The 23,763-nt window shown below is 32.0% G+C and overlaps 2 protein-coding genes across 2 annotated transcripts; both read left to right on the top strand.

Moving 5' to 3' along the window:
• Nucleotides 1-1,775: 1,775 nt before the first annotated feature.
• Nucleotides 1,776-13,125, top strand: AAE17 (acyl-activating enzyme 17). The gene is made up of 14 exons (XM_018118256.2): nt 1,776-2,107; nt 2,883-3,012; nt 3,128-3,396; nt 3,884-4,088; nt 5,618-5,658; nt 5,767-5,892; nt 6,699-6,772; nt 7,551-7,771; nt 8,811-8,905; nt 9,088-9,304; nt 10,825-10,950; nt 11,213-11,311; nt 12,586-12,798; nt 12,886-13,125. Exons 1-14 carry the CDS (start codon nt 1,854-1,856, stop codon nt 12,994-12,996), a joined length of 2,181 nt encoding a protein of 726 aa, XP_017973745.2. The 5' UTR covers nt 1,776-1,853; the 3' UTR covers nt 12,997-13,125.
• A 725-nt stretch (nt 13,126-13,850) lies between these two features.
• Nucleotides 13,851-20,104, top strand: CDF1 (cell growth defect factor-like protein (DUF3353)). The gene is made up of 5 exons (XM_007037678.3): nt 13,851-14,013; nt 14,149-14,243; nt 18,590-18,972; nt 19,626-19,702; nt 19,822-20,104. The coding sequence occupies exons 1-5, from the start codon at nt 13,961-13,963 to the stop codon at nt 19,970-19,972; spliced, it is 759 nt and encodes a 252-aa protein (XP_007037740.3). The 5' UTR covers nt 13,851-13,960; the 3' UTR covers nt 19,973-20,104.
• Nucleotides 20,105-23,763: the final 3,659 nt, after the last annotated feature.

Raw genomic sequence — 23,763 nt, 5'->3', positions numbered from 1 at the left:
AAGTTAATCATGTTATTGTGATTAACCCATATAAATGGACAGTTTATCCAATTTAATAGTAAAAGATTATTTTTATTTTATTGAAGTAATTTTAAACAATTATTTTTAAAAAATTTTTTAAATTTGACGAGGATAATAAGGGAATACAAACCAAACCCTAAATTTCTTCATAGTTTCCTTTCATTTGAATTTTCATCGAATGATTCTAATCTAATATACATTTATCCATTTTCTTAAATTATTCAATCTGTTAGGTTAATATATAATTAATTAAATTAATTCAACTTAAAAAAAATATTTTATCAAATAAATTAAATAGACTATTTACACACTTCTATCATGTTTTATAGTACTCAAAACATTAAAAAGTGGAACAAAATTTAATATATATGTATATATATATATAATATTGGAACTTTACAACAATGGTTGTCTAAATTACAATCATTAAACAATATATTGTAATTATTAGTTAGTTGTGAGTTACCAAATAATCAAATTATTACTAATTATATAGACAAATTGACGATTAGCTTGCCAGCAACTACCACATCAGACATTTCAACCACTCTACCTTATATAAAAAATTAAAAATAAAAGACAGGTGACTAAGCAAAGTAAATTATCAGAGGAAGGAACAAAATTTGAAAAAGACGTCGTTTTAGGAGTATACGTCAAAAACTTTCAAAGCAAAATCAGCCTTATCAGTTTATTCACTAATGGTACGTTTGGTTGGCGGAATAGAGAGGAATGGAATAGAATAGTTATTATGTGGGAATAGAATGAAGTAGGAATAAAATAAAATAATTATTACTTAATTTGGTATGATAAAGGGAATAGAACATGAATAATTATTATGACTTATTGTAGTGTTTGGTTACTAACAATAATTTTGGAATAAGAAAGGAATAGAAAATAAAAAGATAAAAACACCTTTTATTATTTATGTGATATTTTATTTTTATTAGATTTTTTAAATATTAATAATCTAGAATTTAATTAAAATATTAATAATTAATTATTTAAATATTAACATTTATTTAATTTAAATATTATTATGATTAATTTTTATTTTATTTTATTTTTAAAATATTAATAATTAATAATTTATTTAAAATATTAATAATTGATAATTTCAATATTAATATTTATTTATATTTTAAAATATTAACATTTTATTTAATTTAAACATTATGATGATCAATTATTTTATTTTATTTTATTTTTAAAAATTAATAATTGATTATTTATTTAAAATATGAATAATAGATAATTTAAATATTAATATTTTATTTAATTTAAATTTTATTATGATTAATTTTTTATTTTATTTTTTAAATATTAATAATTGGTAATTTATTTAAATATTAATAATTGATGATTTAATTATTAATATTATTTATCTAATTTAAATAATATTATGTTTATTTATTTTTAATTTATTTTGTTTTTAAATAGGAATAATTTATAATTTATTTTATTAATAATTGATAATTTAAATATTAATATTTTATTTATAATTTAATATTAATATTTTATTAAAAATTGAAATTAAGTGAGAGAAAGAAGAGAGAGAGAAAAATAATATTTTATATTAATAAAATTGTAAATTTTTAAATTTGTAAAGGATATTTTTATCTTTATTAATTTTTAAATTTATTTTTTATTAACTATTTCTTGATTTGGAAAGATTTTGAAGAATAGTCATTTCATAGAAATGGGCTATTTTTAGATCATTTTTCAACCAAACAAAAAAATAAAAATTTCTTGAGAATAAAAGGGAATGGCCAACCAAACATGCTATAAAAATCTCACTCTTTCCTTCACTTTTGAGTTCAAAAAACAAAGCAAAAATGGTGTACAAATCTTTGGATTCCGTCACCGTTAATGATATCGAAGCGTCGGGGATATCGTCTCAACTGGCAGAAGAAATTTACCGAAAGGTCACGGAGATCGTTGATGGTTATGGAGCTGCCACGCCGGAGAGTTGGAATAGAATTTCCAAACATGTCCTTACTCCTAATCTCCCTTTCTCTCTTCATCAGATGATGTACTATGGTTGCTACAAAGACTTCGGCCCCGACCCGCCTGCTTGGATGCCCGATCCGTAAGGATTCTCCTTTTTTCTCTTTTTCACTTTACTTTGATCTTCAAGTTATTGCTTATGCTTTTGCAAATAAAGTAAATATAAGAAAAAGAAAAAGAGAAAATTATAATCCTATTTGTTTAGCTGAAAGTGCATGAATAAATAAAAAGAAGTGGAAAAAATTTTAATAACACGGCTACCTTGGTGCATACTGGCAATCATGAAAATTAATGAGTTCAATTTTCTAATGATTCAATTCAATTTTGTATGCAAACAGCAAAAAAGCTCAATAGGTTTGGATTTAAATAGAATCAATAGTTTTTTGTAACTGTCAACTGAATGAGTAAGTTGTACTCCAACTGCAAAAAGCAATGCTTCAAAATCCACCGAGAAGAAAAATGAAAGAAAAAAAATAGACTCATTTGCAGTGAAAATTATATTTCTTAGATAGAATGGAGTAAAGTATAAAATTTAATGTACGAGGAGAAACACAATAGTCCATTTTAATTAATTGATATTTTTTCTTCTTGAAGAATGGAAACTTGTCGAATCCAATGGCTACCCTATAATAGCTTGAACTAGATGATGGAGCGGGTTTAAATAAAATTTCTCCTTTATTTACATGTTAGAATAAAAATGTTTGACCAAAATTGTCATTTGAGCAGCCATTGACGCTTATGTATTTTTTCAGCATCTGTTTTTTTTTCTTTGTTTCCTGATTTTTATTCTTTTGATATTTTTTTTGTTTTATTAATACTGTTATCATGCTTAATTTTGCTGATCTGTATATGGATAGGGAGAGTGCACTGTTAACAAATGTTGGCCTTCTGTTGGAGAAGCATGGAAAAGAATTTTTGGGCTCCAAGTACAAGGATCCCATATCAAGTTTCTCTCATCTTCAGGAATTTTCAGTCTCAAACCCCGAGGTATAACTGTTATGGCTCCAAGGTCACATTTCTTTAAAATATATAAATGTATTGGACAATTTGAATACTGGATTATTATTAAGCATATATTGTTTCCTATATCTTGATATGCCAGGTTTATTGGAAAACTGTATTGGATGAAATGTGTGTAAATTTTTCGGTACCTCCTGATTGTATCTTACATGAGAGCACATCTGAAGAAAGCCGCATATTGAATCCAGGTGGTAAATGGCTTCCTGGAGCTTTTGTGAACCCTGCAAAGAACTGCTTGATTGTTAATAGTAAGAGAGGTTTGGATGATATAGTAATAAGATGGCGTGATGAGGGAGATGATGATCTGCCTGTGAAGAGCATGACACTTAAGGAATTGCAACTGGAGGTTTGGTATGCTGCTCTTCACCTTATAGATGCAGTTGTTTGTCAACAGATGCCTTTTTTTTTCTTTTTTTTTTTACAGTTTACATAATTTGTTTTGAAATCTTCTCCATATATCTTGAAAGGAAGATTCCTCCCAAGGCTGAATGACTGATTGAAGTATTCTTAGAGTTGTCTTGTAGTTTTGAAGGATTTTTAGCCAAATTGGTGTGCTCCTTCAATGAATTCAATAATTATTTTTTGTATTATGCACTTACTGCGTGTGATTTTGAATATTGGTTGATTGATTCTACTTAGTAGGTCTGTGGATCAAATAGGCTCTTAATGTTATATGGAGTCAGACTTATTGAATTTGATAACTGAAGAGGTCTTGTTATTGTAATTGAAATGCTTCTTCTGTGTACTTCGACCAACTTTTAATATCATATTAACCGGTAGTCCCTTCCAACTCTTGATATTATATTAACCAGCAGTCCTTTATTGTTCTAATTTGTAGGTTAGTTGCACATGCTCTCAATGCTCTGGGCTTGGAGAGAGGATCTGCAATTGCAATTGATATGCCGATGAATGTCTACTCTGTAATTATCTACCTCGCAATTGTTCTAGCAGGCTATATAGTTGTATCCATTGCTGACAGTTTTGCTCCTCTTGAAATATCAACAAGGCTTAAAATATCAGAAGCAAAAGCCATTTTTACTCAGGTTGTTGTCCTTTTTCCTTTCACCAGACTGTGAATCCTTGTTTCATATCTTTACAATTTCTTCTGAATAATAGCAACTTGTGCTTTAGGAGTTTATGCTCTTTCATGCTTCCGTGACTTTTGTTATTGCGAATGAGTTCTACACAACAGAGGCCTCCATTGTGGGCTTTATTATGGATGGAAAATTGCATATTCACTTAGATGATCTTTAGATGTAAACTTACCATTTCAGATAGTAAATAGCATGAACAAAGATGCCTTCTTCCTCCCCATCATAATTTTTAACTAGATGTTCAGGGAAACATTTTCAGGCATCCGAAAGTTGTCCAAAGTTCAAATGATTTGTGTCAGAGATTATGTCCATCATGGTTAGGTGCTAGCTTCTGCTGAATGGGCATGCATATATGTGTTACCTCATTGAAGGTTTTCATGTGACTAGGAGCTCAAATTCTAGGCATTGTTTAAGGAGCTATCTTTGACCACAACATAAATTTTTGTTTGCCATTGAGTGGCATGCATTACCATTTGTGAAATTTCCCCAGTTATTTGATTTTGTTAGATATTATTGTGAAAAACAAAATGTTAGATTTTCACTTATTTATATTGAGCACATGCTTTTTGGTGAGTGGTTATTTGATGAAAGAAATTGTGAGAGAAATTAATAATTCCTTTTTGTTTTTTATCTTTTCATTCAACCTATTAAGGTTATGTTTGGCTTGCAGAAAATATTGAGGAAAAAAATTTGAACGAAATTTTGAAAAGAAGAAAAACAGTAAACATAAAAAGGAAAATAAGTTTTTTTTTAATCTATTGATATATAAATAGTTTAGTTTTCTATTTTTTTGACATTAAATTAAACAAAGAAAATCTCCAACTTTATGTTTCTTTCTTTTGGCCTTTTTCTTGAATATCATTTTCTCAGAAATTTTTAATGAATTAAACAGACTAAGGTGCTTTAGAAAGCTATATGATGTCTTCCCATAAAAAGAGGCTTTTGTACACAGAGAGAGAGTGATGAAAAGCAGTCCTAGATTTTTTATGGATTTTGGTAAATGGGGTTGTTGAGCCAGTTTGATAGCTAGAAAACTCTCTTTCAGTGTACATGCTGGCTAAATCTCATTGATCTTAATTTTAATGAAAATGACCAACTAGTCTTAAATTTGCTGAGAAATCAAGTTTAGGACCTCAATAAGGTCTCTAGGTAGCGCTATAGGAAAAAAAAACTTTAAATTGGGTAGTGGGAAATGGGACTGACATAAACAAATATATTTGTTAACAATTTTCTTCTTTTTTTCCTTTTTGTTTTAAACTTTTTGGTCTTTATCTCTTGTTAAATCATATTTTCATCACAATTTTGTCTGGAAATTTTTCACGATCTCATCTGATATTATTTTGTGGATCTTCCTTTAGTAAGTCTCTCATCTTTGTCTTAGTCCTTATGTTTTTGCCGCTTTTTTAGTCTTTCCACATCCCTCTCATGTATATTTACTTGCTCTTGTCATTTTAATTCCTTTGTCACTTTTATCTCAGGATCTTATTATTCGCGGTGAAAAAAGCATCCCTTTGTACAGGTGAAATTCTTTAAACTTTTAACTCAACTATTTAAGGTAGTGTGTTCCTTTATTCATATTTCTAGTTTCTAATGGCAGTTGTCTAACAGTATAGCTTCCATTCTGCAGTAGAGTTGTGGAAGCTGAGGCACCTATGGCCATTGTTATCCCAGCCAGAGGCTTTAGTTGCAGCGCCAAGTTGCGTGATGGTGATATTTCATGGTCTGATTTTCTGGAAAGAGTCAGAAAACTCAAGTAAGCATTCTGTTACTTCTGGCTAATCTACTGCTATCTTGTTGATTAATATCTATGGCCATCCATGGCTCTGTATATTCGACCTTCATTTTTCTTCAGGAAAAATATATTGAAGATTGTATAGCTTGCTTCAAAGCCATATCTGATTGATTGTCTATTCAATACCTTTCATTATTTCTCCATAGCTGAAATGATACGATTTCTTTTTTTTATTTTAATTAACCAAGACATGGCATTTTGGAAGGGATGGCCAGAATGATGGTGGTAAGGGTATTTACTTTATGGTTAGAGAACTTGTATATTTACTGTCAGTTTGGGTTTATACGATTCCTGCTGTAGGAATGATTATGTGTTATAAAATTTTCCTAATTGGAATGAAGGAGATGTTTGTTGGGCTTGGATGGTTATGCAGTGTGCCTTCCTAATCAAGATAGCTGTTAAGCAATGGGCATGCTTGGATGTTGAACTACAATCTTCATGAGCAACTCTTTCTAGTAGCTTTCCTGAAACTACATATCTGAAACACTCAAAGTAATGTCCTAGGAAAAGACATAAACTTGAGATATTATAAAAATTGGTATTATTGAGACAAAGTAGATGAAATTGATCAACTTCTGGCCCTGTTTTCTTATTGGCTAGTTAAGTGGTTGATATTATTGCAACATGTTGTATTCATCAGAAAATCACATGATTGGCAATTTTTTCATCTGATTGCATGTAATATTTCACCAAGACTCTAATACTTGTGCTATATCTGCCTCCTTTTGTTTTTCATTTTAAAAAAAAAAAAAAAACTCAAACTGCAGAGGAGATGTGTTTGAGGCAGTGGAACAACCTGTAGAAGCATTTACAAATGTTCTTTTCTCATCTGGAACTACAGGTAACTTCAAGAATGGAACTTAACCTCATAAATCTTTCTTATCTCTTGTCATTCCTTTCTTACAAACAAAATGGTATTTTCTATGTATTTCATGATAACTGGTGGCCTAAAAACATGGGTATAGTGTAATTTGTAAGTCCTGCGTGGTGGAATGGATGTAGTTTTGGTTAAATATTGAATGTACTGTCATAGAAAATTTCCAGATGGCTCCTAGCATGAGAAATATCTTGGTGCAGTGTCTTAAATGTAACTAATGGTAACTCTTTTGTGTTTGCTTGATGATCATTCAAAGCAATCTCACCTACGTATTTTATTTGTGGGTGTATACCCCTTAGATTCAAGAAATTAATTGCATATTTTTGGTGATCAGTATGAGAGAAGTGAAGGAAAAACTTACTGTGATGTCCTGAGATATTGTCAGGCATGGTAGTTTTGTGTGTTTGCCACTGAGATTTTTTTCGTTTTCTGTCTGGTGCCCTTGTTGTTCCTTGGCTACATGTGGTGCTTTCAATGCAGAATCCCATGCCAACTGATAACCTGGTAAGGCCCAAAAGTAGGGTCACATATCAAGACAAAGAACTGAAATTATTGTGGAAATTTGGTCAACTGATAGTGTTAGTCTGATGTCAAGGTTGTCAAACCAACGGACAGTAGTAAGGATAAGACCTAGAAGTTAATATTTATGTTTATTTCACACTACTCATATTCCATAACTTAATCTGGAAGAGGTCAGAAAATTGCTATCAGCTGGCTTAAGTGAGCTTGTTTTCTTGTGTAGGTGAGCCAAAGGCAATCCCATGGACCCATGTGACTCCTTTAAAAGCTGCTGCAGATGCATGGTGCCACATGGACATCCACAGTGGCGATATTGTTGCTTGGCCTACAAACCTTGGATGGATGATGGGACCTTGGTTAGTATATGCTTCATTGTTAAATGGGGCTTCCATGGCGCTCTATAATGGGTCTCCCCTCAGTTCTGGCTTGGCCAAGTTTGTACAGGTAGTAATTTTTGTCAATGTTGTCAGCATGGTATTTTTCCATTGTTGTTTAACTAAAGTATGACAAACCTCAACTCATATAATCAGCTTATAGAATCTTTACATATTAAATGTCAAACTGCAGTTGATGCAGTAGAAGTTCTCGTTAAACCATTCAATTACAATTAATCTGCTTCTTCTTCTGCTGGACATCCTTGGCCAAAAACTATTATACAGAGAAGATACAGTAGCCAGTTGAATGATATGGACGCAATCTGCTTAAAGATATCATGGCATGTATATTAATTTTTTTTTCTTTTCTGGATAGATGAACAAACAAAAAACAGTAAAGAGGCACAAAGGGAGTGCCAAGCCAAGCAAAAGGCTATTATTTACAGATTAAAAGATAAAAAATATCAGTATATCCCATACTTCTCTGAAGTTCTACCCATTGGACCAAATATATGAAACGAAATCAACTTCCCATAATTTTTTGTATGGCTAATTCTTCCCCATCAAAAACTCTTTTTCAACTGTTAAAATATAGAGGGAGGAACCAAATCTATCACATTTCCCATTCCTATACAAGACTGTCTAAACCTTGTTGCTCATAGCTCCATTTAAATTGAGCCTGACTCTACCCAAGTTATGCCTAACATTGCAAGGCTAATAATAAGGCTGCCTTGTTCAAGAATAGCTCAAAAGAAGATGATGACTGATTTCAGCTGGTGCTCTGCACAACAAACGCATGTTTGAGATGACTTTTTTCCCTTTGGATATTATTAGTGGTTAAAATTCTTCCTCATACTGCACCTAGGAAAAAACAAAGCCAAACCATAGTTAGGTCTATTGTCTTCCAAACAGCTATCTGTGAAAAATTCTGTACACCTTTATTTTAAAATTGAAGTTGGCTTGTTTCATGCATGGAAATTTTTTCTATCCCCTTTATAGATGAGGATTAAACACATGCATACGTAGAAGATGGACTTGGAAATAAATAGAGTTCTGAAATTTATATTTATACATCTGGGGACTTATTTATGTTCACTAAACTTGTCTAGGATGCAAAAGTGACAATGCTTGGTGTCATCCCTAGCATTGTCCGGGCTTGGAAAAGTACAAACTGTGTAGCTGGCTATGATTGGTCATCCATCCGGTAAGTGTAAGTTCATTTTTACTCTAGCTTGTTTGTTCTTCGCATGATCAAATCACTTGGGAGAATATAGACATTCACTTATATCAGGATTTGTTTTTTCTATTAGAAAGTTTACCTGCTATGGATTTTATTCCAATATTGATTCTTTCCTGATTTCTTTGCTGTTTTTCTGAAACTGGCAGTTGCTTCAGCTCCACTGGTGAAGCATCTAATGTAGATGAATACCTATGGCTGATGGGGAGAGCTTGCTACAAACCTATCATTGAATATTGTGGTGGCACTGAAATTGGTGGTGGTTTTGTTTCTGGATCATTTCTACAGCCCCAGTCATTGGCTGCGTTTAGTACACCAGCTATGGGTTGCCGTTTGTTTATTCTTGGTGATGATGGCCATCTTATTGTAAGGACCAACCCAATTCCCATTCATGTGTAAGCAAGTAAACTGCAATATATAGTCACACTATACATTTCTGGTAGGCTTGTGCTTGCAATCATATCATGCATTCCCCTCCACCCCATTCTTTCGTATCAAATGCATTACTTTATGAGGAATTAAGAATTATACATGCTTATTGCCTTCCATAGCAAAATTTATAACTACACCAATAGACCTTCTATTTCTAAGAAAGTTTTGATTTGGTCTGAACCTGTCAATTGTAGCAATTACAATCCTAAGCTTTTAACTTTTTTAAGATAAGTTCATGGCACCATACTCTCAACCATCATGATAAACAGAAAGAACCATGTAAGTGCTTTGTCAGCTTCCTTTATGGACTTCTGGTTCTCCATTTTTCTTTTAAAACTATCTCCTTTCTCTCTCTCAAACTACTTATGTCATCAACAGCAACGCTTTTTAATGGTGGCAACAACCTGTACTTTCTTCTTCTTTTTTTTCCTCCCCTTTCTTTCGTCTTTTCAGTTTCTGTTTTCTTAGACCTTACCTCTTCTCTATAACCATTGTCTCCTCCATTTAGTACTTGTCACCATGATGGTGACAGTCTCTTTTCTTGTCTTTCCTTTCCATTCAGTTTCCTTTTCTCATCTTTCTTCTTCTCCTTCTCTTCTCCTCTTAGATTTGAAATCCCTAACCCCAGGTTACAACATCAATGGATTCCTTTATCTGTTGACTTGTTGATTGTATGGTGCTGTGAGTATAACATGGACATTTCCTATCGCTGATAACTTTGTCCCTGATCGAGGTGTTTTGGTTTGGTGGTGTTGGTGGTTTCAGTAGTTTGTTATGGTTTCAGTGGCTGTCTATTGTTTGGGCCAGTGGTGGTTGACCGTACCAATGCTTTTTTGGTAATTCTGGTGGTGCTTTGCCTTTGATGGTTTTTTGTAATTGGGTTTTAGGTTTCTATAATGGTGAATAGAAGGGTTTTATATGATGTTTTTGTGATGGTGATTCAAGGGGTTGGTTTTGCCAGTGCTTCTGCGCTTCAGCGGGTTTGACTGTTGGTGGAAGAGATCTTGGGCACAGTTTTATTTTTGACTGTGGAGGTTATAGAGAGAGAGAGAGAGAGTGTCTCCGAAGAGAGAGAGAGGGATACAGGAGAAAAGTGTGGCTTCCATTTGGTGCTTGTGGGACTGACACATGATCTTATGTGGTTCTTTCCATCCTTCTTGTTAACACTGCACAACAGGTGGCTCATCTTAACGGTTCAGGATTCAAATTGCTTAAATTAGAAAGGTTAAGGATATGGTTGAAACTTTGATAGGGTTTGGGAATTTCACTGTATTCTACTCTCTTATTTTCAATTGAACAATTCTCTGTCTTCTAAATTGATATGCCAGTAGTCCTGATTACAGCCAACTAATTTCACATGAAAAAAATCCTTTCTCTAATTGACTTATTTTTACATATATGCTCCCAACTATAAAGTCAAATGCAACTAATTTCTTCAACTCTTTTAATCACAGCCTCAGGATGCACCAGGGATGGGAGAATTGGCGCTTGGGCCTCTTATGTTTGGTTCTTCAAGTACACTGCTAAATGCTAGTCACTACGATGTTTACTTTAAAGAAATGCCTTCGTGGAATGGATTGGTGAGATTTTTGCTGTCAACGTCATTTTTCTTTTGGTGCATTTATCTTGTCTCTAAGTTACTCAAATTGTAGTCTAATGGCACAATAAGATTGAAAGTGGCCGACCCATTTAGTGAGAAAATGCTCTGATTGTTGTTTATTATTATCTAATTTAATTTATGGATTTTTGAAATGTCAAAGGTAAAACCAATTTTCCTTCCCACCTTCATTTTATTATATTCTCCTGCAAGTTAAACCTTTGTGTATGAATTTACCTTTGCAGATTCTTCGAAGGCATGGGGATGTCTTTGAACGCACCTCTAGAGGATACTATCATGCACATGGTCGTGCTGATGATACGATGAATATTGGGGGTATCAAGGTATTTGTTTGACACTATGGAATATAATCTGTGGTTTGAGGTTTAAGTATTTCACCTGTAGGAAGATCCCCATTCTTTTCACTGAGTAACCAATGTTGTAGGTACCTCGCATAATGAAAAAAAACACTTAGCAAACCAAATTCAGGAAAGAAGGAAAATAACTGAGGTGAAAAAAATAATTTGTGGCTTCTGGAAACATGGTTAACAGTTGTTTCAATGATAATACTGCACATAATGATTTTAATACTAATTGTAGGGGTATGAATAGTGAAGCTATTTTTGTGAGTTAATTGAGCTTTACTTGCTAGTATTTCAAGCTAGACTTGTTTATTGCAGAGCTAGAATAACAGTTTGAGTTGAGTTTGAGTACTCTGATACTAAACTTGAGCTATTTCCCAGCTTCATTAAGTATTTAAATTTTGGTATATATTTATGCACAATATATATATATATATGTCTAGGTGTGTGTTTGTGTGTGCATATATATGTGTATGTAAATATAAATAAATAATTTATTTTACAAGAATGAGATTCTCACGTTCAAGCTTGAATCTAGTTCTATAATTCTCGAGTCACATTGAGTTTAGTTTGATTTGATCAAGTTTCTTTTTCGAGTTATACTCAATGTATGGAAAATGAAGTTTGGTTGAATTTGAAACAAGTTTCAGCTTTCAAGTCTCAAATTGGAGATGCAAACAGTCAAAGTTTGAAATAGTTAGTAGAATAACCAAAAGTGTATTTGTAAGCATTCAGTTATGAAACTAGAGGTACAGGTATATTTGTTTGCCCAAACCTGTATTATAATTATATTGACCTACATCAAATTTATGTAATAAACAAATTTCTCATTTCAATCATCAAATGGTCAGCAATAGATAAACACTTTAGAATCCTGTATGGAATTATTTATATGAATATACAACTAGGGTGCAAAATATCTGTGTTAAATTGGGTGTTAACAAGCTTCATTTATGGTTATTGAAACTGTCAAAAGTCGAGTACCTCACCTTTCTAGGGGACGCACCTTGATTACTGCCTTATGCTTAGTATGAAATATGCTTAAACATGGAATTGAATGTGCCATGCATCTTCTTAGATTCATAAGAATTTTCACCTCTAACAAAGAACATAATTATTTAAGTTAATCAGGTAGCTATAATAATTTTCGCTAGGGAGAGACTATTGAAGTTCCTTCACACTTTCGGAGAGAAATGTCTTACCCATCTTTGCATTTTGATGCATAAATGCTGACTGATTTTACTCTGATTGAGCAGGTTAGTTCGGTTGAGATTGAACGCATCTGTAATGCAGTTGATAGCAGTGTACTTGAGACAGCTGCCATTGGAGTGCCACCAGCAGATGGCGGCCCTGAGCGGTTGGTAATTGCAGTTGTCTTTAAGGATCCGGATAACGCAACGCCAGACTTGAATCAATTGAGAAAATCTTTCAATTCAGCAGTTCAGAAGAATCTGAATCCTTTGTTTAGGGTAATTGATCTCTGCACCAAGTTGGTTTGCTGTTTAAAAACATGAGGCAATCTATCCCTGATTCCTTATTACATTGTAAATATGTAGGTTTCTCATGTTGTGGCCCTCTCAGCTCTTCCAAGGACAGCTTCTAATAAGGTTATGAGGAGGGTTTTGAGGAAGCAGTTGGCTCAAGTTGACCAAAATTCTAAACTATAATTAGGGAAAAAAAAATATTACTTCTGACTGTTGCTTAGATACAATCATATGACCTTTCCTTTTTTTTTTTTTGGATCATGTATGAGCTTTTGATACCTATTGGGAAAATAAGGCATTGACCGGCCATCATTTCTGTGCTTTGCTCTTTTTTTTTTTTTAAAAAAAAATTAAGCTTTTCATTCCTGTAATGAAAAGATAAGAGAAAGAAATGCCATTGCCAGTCTTCATAACTATAGAGTAGAGGCAAAACCAATTCCCCTATTCATTTGCTATGCTTTCAACTTGAAAATCTGAATTAGTTTATGCAATTTATTTTCGTTTCAATTTTGTGCCATTGAAAAGAGGACATTTAATTTGAGAGAAGTTCAAAATTAGTAGTGGATGAATATATTATTTGTTTTAAGAGTGTCAAAATATTCACAAATCAAATGTCAACAGCTTAGCTTCATACGAGTGTCGGTAGATATTTGATCATAAGATTCAAGTACTTTATATTCGGATTTGAAATGGATTGAATAAGATTTTTAATACTTATTTCGAGTTCTAGTGGATTTTGACGATCACCCTTACTTATCTTATAAAAAACAAACTATTTATAATAAAATCTTTGCCTGTCATATCTTAATTTAATAAGTGAATTTAAGGCTTTTTTTTTTCGTAATTTTTTTAGGCTCTTTGTTGTTCACTTTTGGGCTTTCTCTGGACTTTGGGCTAGTTTAGACAAGTAAATGGGAAAATTTTACAACTTGAACCGAAACAAACCCCACCAATAAGCCGGTTCGGTTTCCTATGCTGTCTTTTTCCCCCTTCTGGCCTTGCCCATGTCCTCCTATAAAACACAAAATCCTGAAAAAACTGCTCCTCCTCTTGCCTCCGGCAACCCCAGGCAACAACATTTCCTTTGCTGGAGAACTTCTCACTCTCACTTCCTCCAAAGTTCATTAAATAATTACAGAAAATTTTAATGTCGTCGATCTCCAACCCTACTCTTTCCACTCTTCTCCTAGGCCACAAACTGTAAGCCTTCAATTTCGTCTTTTTTTTATGCTAATAATTTGTTTATAATTAAGTTAGATTAAATTTTTTGGTTTAATGATTTAGGTCTTTTTGTTGAATTTTATTTTGAATTATTTTTTGGGTTAATGTTTACAGTCGTCAAAATCAGAATACAAAGAATGGGATAACGTATTTCCCAACTTTTAGAAGACATAAAATCGCTAGATGTGCCGTGGATATGCCTTATGGAGGTAATTTTACTTCTTTGCTTAAATAAGGCTTTACGTGTCTGAATTCTTATTGAATTTGTTCAAATTCTCAATTTTTATATAGAGGTTCTGTTGCTGTATTAGTTTTATTTGGTGCTTAGGTTCTGCTAATATTTATCTTCTCACTGTGGCTCAAAGTTGGTCTTGTTTTGAAGTAAATATGATAGTAAATTACTTAAAATATTCTGAGCATGGAAAATACCAACCATCTATCAGCAGGATTCTTGAAAATGATGTCCTGAACTTATGCTGATAGAGTGGTAGTCCGTATCTGATAGCTCTTATCAGTATTTGAAGGTTTCTTTCTGCCTGTAGAAATAGGCCTGCTAGTTTAGTAACTATTATTGTATGTTAAAGTTAGATGTTTTGGCTGAAAACCCAGCTCCCTGTTGAGATGAGCCAAAAGAAGGAAGAGGAATTTTTTTTTTTTGGGAAAAATGTTATATCCTGTCAATGCATGGTTTGCTTCATTATCTAATGAGGGACTGTTATGTGGATATTAACTATTGATGTTATTTATGGTGTGAAGAACCATTTAACCTAATGATGGAGCTGGGAATTGAGTATTTACTTATTAGAGGATGCATACGCTGTTGGTTTTACCTTTGCTATTACTGGCTTCATCATTGTGTTGCTATGATCTTCGTGCCGCAATCATTGCATAGTTATTTAAGTTGCTGCTATGGTCATTACTAGGTCACTTTTTGATTCCAGCTTCCTGCTTCCTGCCACTGCTTTGTCACTTCTGTTGTAAATGTCTTGTGACTTGAAACGCTCTTAACTACAACTCTACTACCAATGCTATGAATATAAGTAATGATTCGATGACCTCCTTTGCTGGTGCTGCCACACTTTGAGAAAAATCAATTGTGTTACAGGAGTATTGTATTATAACTTAACACTAGTTTTTCTGAGAGGAAAATAAAGGGTAATATTACATTACTGTGAAATTGTTTGGTTGAACTAAAAGAAAATGAAGGGAGGAAAGTGTAAGCTGTACAAAACATTTTAACAAACTGAGTCTGTCTGATGTAGCCGAAAGGTTTAGGGCAATTAGAACTCAACAATTAAGGTTAGAATAGAATTGATTGTGTTGGAACAATAGAAAGGTAATTGAGTTTTCAAATAAACTTCTTGAATAAATATTCAAAAATAACAAAAGATGATAATAATAATCTTCTACCTAAGATACCTATTTATAATAACTAAGATAAATCCTAATCAAATAGTAATCCTAATCCTAAATAAAGACTTAAAGTACTAAAATTCTAATAAAACTAGGAAAAAGAATCTCAAACTAAACAAAATAAAGAAAATAAAATCCTAAGCTAACGAAAATACTAAATAAAATAAAATTCTTGATGCGCCTGCATCAGTCCCCTCGGGTTAGAAAAACTCGGCTTCGACGAGTTGGCCTTAATACACTCCTCATAGGTGGTTGGATTTACTTGTTTCAATTCCTTTTCGTTACCACCTTCAGCTCCAAAATTTTCAACAGATAAATACCCAGTGATTTTGCTGATCTTGCTGTTTGTAGGGCTTGAAGTTGCTGATTTCTTAATCTCTTCTTTAAGTGGATATAAAGTATACCTCTTGTTATCCTTGTAGAAAGAATAGGTATTTGGCTTCGTCTTATGTTCCCTATCGTGATCATACAACCAAGGTTTACCAACAAGAATATGACCAACATCCATTGGCACAATATCACATAAGGCCTTATCATCCAAGCTACCTCCCATAGTGAATTTCACCAAACATTGAGTAGTTACTGGTACTTCGTGTCCTTTCTTTATCCACCTAATCTTGTATGGATGAGGATGTTTGCTTGTAGGAAGCTTTAATTTGTCTGCCGCCTCTTTTGAAATAATATTTTGCACGCTTCCTCCATCAATAACGAGATCACACACTTTACCCTCACAAACAACATGTGTGCGAAAAATACTTCGCCTCTTCCAATCTTCTTCTTCCTCATTGATTGTTGTAGTCATCACTCTTCGTACCACCAAGGACTCACCTTGTACAGGATACACATCAATTTCCTCTATTTCCTTGTCATACTTATCATAAATGGGTTTTAATTCCTCGCTAAATTCTACTAAGTTCACCTTTCTCTGTGGACACCCTTCTCCCCACAAGTAAAACATCGAACATGGGAATTACTGCCTCCTTTATTTGTAGAAAAATCAGAACTGTTTTGTCCACCATAAGGCATCATACTCTTGCCTTTATCGTTCTTTACAACATTGATTGCACCCCCATTAGTTTTATTGGGTGTAGTAGCCTCTCAATAATTTTGTTGGGATGTTTGATAAACTTGTCTTGCTCCAAAATCGTTTTGCCAATCAATGTCATATAAGGGCTTTCTAGCATCATAACGTGAAACTCGTTTTTCTGCTGATAATGCATATTGACGAGCATCTTCAATGTTGTATAAACGAACTACTCCCATTTCGTCTCTAATAGAATGATTTAAATCAGCGAGATAACGAGAAGTAATTTGTTCATTACTCTTAGCTAACCCAACCCGAATTGATAGGTTATTGAACTCCGATGTATACTCCTCAACAGTCATGTTATTTTGTTTCAAACAATAAAACCTTTCATATAATTCCATAGTATAATCAGCAGGTAAAAATTGCTTGCGTAATTTGCTTTTCATGTGCTCCCAAGTGCTGATTTTAAGCTTACCTTGTCGTGCACGTTGCTCTTCAACTCTCTTCCACTATTGAAGTGCAGTACCCTTCCATTTCAACTTTACATATAACACTTTTCAATTTTCTGTCATAGGTTTCCATTCAAAGTAATTTTCCCAACTAGCTTCCCAATCCAAATATTCCTCCGCATGAAATTTTTCATGAAAATCAGTTACTTCAATCCTGATTCCTCCACCATTTAAATTAAGAGCATGTAATAACCGACCCTCCAATCCAACTCTTGCCGCTTGATTTACGGGTCTATCTTCATGAAAGGGGTTCTCGTTCTCAAATTCATCATCATCCTCAAGATTGTGAATCTCAAGGGGGTTGTGGTCACCTTCCGGATTCTCCATTCGGGCTTTCACTGGTTCCTGACGCTGTAAGGCTTGCTCAGCCCGGGTCAAGTCATCAATCATTCTCCGCATTTCTACCAACTCAGCTTGTTGGGGCTGATTGCCTTTACCTCAACCTCTGCCTCGACCAACCATAGTCTCCTAACATAAATCCTTATAGGATAATAAGATCGTTTGCTCTAATACCATTTGATGTAGCCGAAAGGTTTAGGGCAATTAGAACTCAACAATTAGGGCTAGAATAGGGTTGATTGTGTTGGAACAATAGAAAGATAATTGGGTTTTCAAATAAACCTCTTGAATAAATATTCAAAAATAACAAAAGATAATAATAATCTTCTACCTAAAATACCTATTTATAATAACTAAGATAAATCCTAATCAAATAGTAATCTTAATCCTAAATAAAGACTTAAAGTACTAAAATTCTAATAAAAATAGGAAAAAGAATCTCAAACTAAACAAAATAAAGAAAATAAAATCCTAAGCTAACGAAAATACTAAATAAAATAAAATTCTTGATGTGCCTGCATCAGTCTGTCCCTTCCAGAAGTATATTTCTCCCTTTTCTTTTGTCCGTTTTAGACATTTCTATATATAAGAATTGTCCTAAGGCTAAACTTTTTACATCAAATATGCTGAGGACATTGTTTTGAAACAAAGACCTGTCAAGTGAATCAGTGTTATTGTCAAATTAGGAGGGAAGTATATTTTTGCTTTTTAGTTTTTTTTTCTTTCTGTAGATAATGTGCTCAAAGGCTAAAAGCGTAAAGTTATTACTTTCTTCCCTTTCAAATATGCAATACAAACACAGTGAGATTCATTTGGGCCCTACCAGATTTTTGTTAACTATGTGGCTTATATATTGAGAATTGAGCATCTACCATCGTAAGAAAAGTACTTGTTTAAGTAGTCAAACTTATGTGGCTAGACCTGGTGTTCCTTTTGAAATGCTATTTATTTAGTTGTGGTTGTTACATGGTTTTATTCATTTTATCTTCTTCTCTGCTGCAATACTCCCCCTATGCCAGAAGAATGATCAAATTGAACATATCGCTGGAGGCATTGAAATGATTTGAAATGAATTAAAATAGTCAGGTTTGCTGTTACATATATAGATGCACACACAGACACAGATACTGAGACAAGAGAGATGTATGTAGGTATATATGCTTATAAAATCTGCTTTAGGTGGCAGTTCCCTTTAAATTACCCTTTTATTTTTGACTGCCTTCTGTCAAATATAGTTTTTCTAATGTGCTTTATCCTTCTTTGTTAGGTAATGCTCCAACTTTTCCTCGAATCAGAGTTTGGGATCCCTATAAACGGCTTGGTATTAGTCCTTATGCTTCAGAGGAAGAAATTTGGTCAGCACGCAATTTTCTCTTGGAACAATATGCAGGACATGAGAGAAGTGAAGAATCAATTGAAGCTGCATTTGAGAAACTACTTATGGCCAGCTTCCAGCATAGAAAGAAAACAAAGATAAACTTGAAAAGTCGGCTAAAGAAGAAAGTAGAGGAGTCTCCACCTTGGATTAAGAACTTGCTCAATTTTGTGGAACTTCCTCCCGTGGAAGTTATTTTCAGAAGATTATTCCTATTTGCCTTCATGGGTGGCTGGAGTATAATGAATTCTGCTGAAGGTGGACCTGCTTTTCAGGTTTGTTACAGTTCTTTTCTTCATTACCTTTATTGTGATGATTACCAACTTGAAACCTTGCATGAATGCTGCATACCTCTAGGTAAAAGGATAATTTTACTCATTTAATGTGGTGCTGGAAAACATAACATTTCACTCCCACATTTAGGTCATCTACTTGTTTAATGTGGCTCTGCTATGTAAGTCTCATCTACTTGTTTAAAGTGTTTTAAATGTGATTCAAGTTTGGTGGTTATCCCTTCCTGTTTTCAGAAGTTTTACATTTTTCTTCTTTTATAGAAAGCTGCATATTTGTAAGGACTAGTCAATTCATGTCTGTTATGGATTCCTCCACTTGAATTCACACCATTCTGCTCCCCCTTCCCAAAACTAAATGAGACTGCCATATGAATCGGTTCTCTCTATTTCACTTGAGCTTCGGTGCATAGCACCTATGAATGATTTTTTCTATCATGGCTTTGTTGACTAGTTGTCAAAGGTCCCAGCCAGAAAAGAAAATTGAAAGAATAATAGTGATGGTAGTAAATAAACAAAATAAAAGGGACTTCAATAAGTCAGGTTTTTATGCTAAATTGCACATTTCTATGGATGTATTTGATTCTTTTCTTTATTCATTATACTGAAAAAATGTTTGTTTTTTGTTGTATATGCAGGTAGCAGTATCTTTGGCAGCCTGCATATATTTCCTTAATGAAAAGACAAAGAGCTTGGCTCGGGCATTCATTATTGGGTAAGCAATAGTGGATGAAACTTAAATTTTCCAGTACTCTATTTCATGTGTTACTTGTACATACCTATTTTCTCTTTCTTAATCTGATCTGCTATTTTCACTCAATTGTTGCATTGCAGACTGGGTGCTCTTGCGACTGGGTGGATATGTGGTTCCATCTTTGTTCCAATGATCCCAACAGTTCTAATTCACCCAACATGGACACTGGAATTGTTAACATCATTAGTAGCGTATGTTTTCTTGTTTCTCGCATGTACTTTCCTCAAATGAAGTCCAACCATATGCCCTGAAGTTTTAAAACTAGATTGAACTTCGTTTTGCCTTAAATCTCCAAACAGGAATTATGGGTTCACCCATTTATTTTCTGACATAAATCTGAAATTCTGCCTTATTCCAATTCAATTATTTACTGTGAACTAAGTAGCTTTTGGATGGATAACTTCTTCAAAGGCATTGAAGACAATTTCTGGCGTGCTCTTGTAATTTCTTTTGATGCTAGATGTAGATGGTGCAGGCGCTCTTCGTTGCATAAAGCCACCGGAAACATTTTTCCTTGACATGTAAATAGCTCCGTCTGGTATGTATATCATAAGAAATCAAACTGAATCCCTATTTTGGTAAATCAACACGTGCTCACTTCAAAACACTCTGAGATTCTGCTAGCCTAGCAACAAACGGATCCACTTAACTGGATTTTATACCCATTCTCTCTCTTGCTTCAATTCTTATGGGAAGGAGAAGATGCCAGTTACCTCTTGCCCAGTATTTGGTTTAGGGATGTCAACGGTTACCCTATTATAGGGTACCCGCGAGTATTTTATCCTGTTACACCGGGTTAGGGTATTCTATAAACAGATTTGGGTAGGGTTCGAATAGTGATTTCACTATCTGAATCGGGTTTGGGTATCACTCATTGGGTACCCGTTATTCGAATCTGATTACTATTTATAAATATTTTATTATTATTTTAATAATTAAATTAAAATTTTATAATTTTTACCAACTTTACAAGTAAATTTTTTTGTTAAAAACTAAAAAATATATGAAAAATATGATTACTCTAATTATTAATATAATGATATTAATATATTTAAATTAAAAAATTATTAGATTGTTAACTATGTTTAAATAATTTGAATATTATATTATATTATAAAGACATATAATTACTATTATATATATACTTTTAATATAAATATATTTATTTTTTATTTTGTGTTAACATTACTAAAATTATGATTTATAAAATTATTAATTATAATATATATATCATTATTTATATAATCTTATAATATATATATATATACTTAAATAAAGCTTTTGAGATTAGAATAGTTTTGAAATCTAAATGTTTTTTTTTTTAATTTCATGAAATTAAGAACAAATTCTTATAACTAATTAAATTAATTCATGACACTATTATTATTAATTAACTTGTAATGTCTTTTAATATATATAGTTTATATATTGTGTTAATTTATAAAGAATATAATTATTATTTTATATATTAAAATATTTTTTATGTATGCGCGCGTGTGTATATATATATATATGAACTTTAAATATAAATATATTTACTTTTTATTTTGTATCAACATTGCAAAAATTATAACTCATAAAATTATTAATTACAGTATATATATCTTTGTTTTTTTTTTTATATAATTGGGAAAAGGGGGATTCAGAGGGGATTCAAACCTCACTCTTTAAGCAGGAGATCACGCACTAACCAATGAGTCAAATGCTCGAATGTAAGATATTAATCTTTGTTTATATATATATATACCTTTATTTATATAACATATAAATATAAAGAAAAGTTATGAGATTAGAAAAGTTAATTGGGTAATTTGGTGTCCATGAAGAAGATTTTAATAATTTTTTTATTTAATTGGATATTTAAACGAGTTAGGGTAATTATAAGGTAGTAGAAATGTATTAGGGTTAGGGTAGTAATTTTCAAATTATTTGGATAGTTAATAAGGTTAGGGTATTTGATTTTTAATTGAGTTAGGGTTCGATTACCTCAAAATTAATGGATACCCTATCCGTTGGCATCCCTAATTTGATTTTTTATTTGAGATGCGATTATTGAGAATATGGTTGTTGAGATTATAACATTGCATTATTTGATATATATGGAGCAGTGTTAATTAAAATCTTGATAAGATTAGTTTGAAGGTACTTTATCAAGAATGTAGTATTAATTATCAATATTATCCTTTTATATGAAAATATTTTTTAAACTAAAATACTTTATCTTTTTTAATTTTAAATCATAACTACACACGGATTCAATAGACATTTTGCTCCATATAGCTAAACAGTGTTAATATTTAAATTGAAATGTCTAAAATGTAAATTTTTTTTACTATTTTTTAAATTGGTCGGTAATATTTCCTATACCGACTCGTCACCCCATAGTTGGATTTGGCTCAAATTTAGTTGGATTTCTCAAGGAACATTCGATCTGTGCTCCCCAAGAAGCACCATGTTGGAAGACCACTTAATCGGTGCTCTCCAAGGAACACCACGTTGGGGAGCACTCGAGGGAGGGAGATTCGGCCAAAGTCGGATTTGGCACTCCTCAACCTAAGGGGAATAGGTAGGGATAGTTTTTTTTTAATAAAAAAATAAAAAATAAAAAATTATAATTTATATAATATTGTAATTTTTAAAATTGGTAAAAAGTAAAATTATTTTTTTAATATTATCACGACATCACACTAATGAAAATATTACCGGTAAATTAGTGGCTGGATTTATGAGTCTAGTGAAAAATATTCTTTTGAAGTAGATTATTTTTTTTGAAAATTAATAGACCTGCATGAAATTATAATTAAAAGTTAAGAATTGAAGATATTTTACTTTTTTTTAATAAATTTACTTTTAATGCACATTTTTAAGTTTTCAAATTTTATCTTTTAAAATAATAAATAATAACATGATAAAAATAACATAATATTTAAATACTAATTATTTAAATTTTGAAATATGTGAAGTTACAAAATTTTTATTTTTTATAGTAATGCTTGAAACTATTATAAATTGTTATATTTTCCAATAATGCCTAGAACTATTCCAAGAATAACAAAAAAATTATCCAAAGAGTGTTTTTTTTTTATTTTTTTGTCTTCCCACTTCTTTAGCTAATATTTGTTGTTTTTATTCTTTTAAATAAATAATAAATGCTTTTAGTAATATTAATAGTGATAGTATTTATTGTTTTTCCTCTTAATCGGTAGTGATAATTAATAATTATAATTCTTCTCAAACCATTATTGTCCTAAATATAATTTTTCATTTGTATAAAGAAAAATGAATTTATATTTTATTCACCTAAAGATCATCAAATAATAGCAATTCTTTCGTTTTCTCTCACCAACTACCTCAAAGGCATTCTATTCTTCTATTTTTTTCGTCCATCTCAACTCCTCATCTGATCTCCTCTTCTTCTTCTTCTTCTTCTTCTTCTTCTGTTTGTTTTTTTGTGTTCTGGAGATTTCATGATATTGTATCCATACACAGAGGGGAATCTAAAGAATAGATATTGGATGAGCAAAATATTAAAGATTCGAGATTTTTGACAGAGAGAGAGACTGAAAATAATACAAAAGAAGTGTTGAGAGAGAGTTAGAGAGAGAAATATATATATATGTTTTTATTTACTAAAAAAATAATTAAAAATCTTTAAAAATTTAAATTTACTTTTTATAATCAAGTGATATTATATGATAACCTCAAAGCATATATATGGGTCAAATATAAACTCAAAAAAAAAAATTCTATTATCCATTTCCTTTTTTTTTTTTGTGGACCCTTCTGGTCATATGTACCAAAACAAAATTGTTTTTCAATTGTTAAATTATATAATTAGTCTTTATATTTTAATAAAATAGTAGATTTAGTCTCTATAAAATAACTAAGTTTTTGTACTTTCTGAAGTTAACAATGTCAATTCAATTACTAATCATATTTAAATTTTTTGTTATTTATGTCGACTTGATTTTTTTTGGTGATATGACATTGAATATAATAATTTATTAATGACAATATAATTT

This window comes from Theobroma cacao, chromosome 3, assembly GCF_053813885.1.
Source record: "Theobroma cacao isolate CCN51 chromosome 3, ASM5381388v1, whole genome shotgun sequence".
Taxonomy (NCBI): Eukaryota; Viridiplantae; Streptophyta; class Magnoliopsida; order Malvales; family Malvaceae; genus Theobroma; species Theobroma cacao.
The sequence above is the reverse complement of the archived record's forward strand: the minus strand, read 5'-3'. Positions and strand labels throughout refer to the sequence as shown.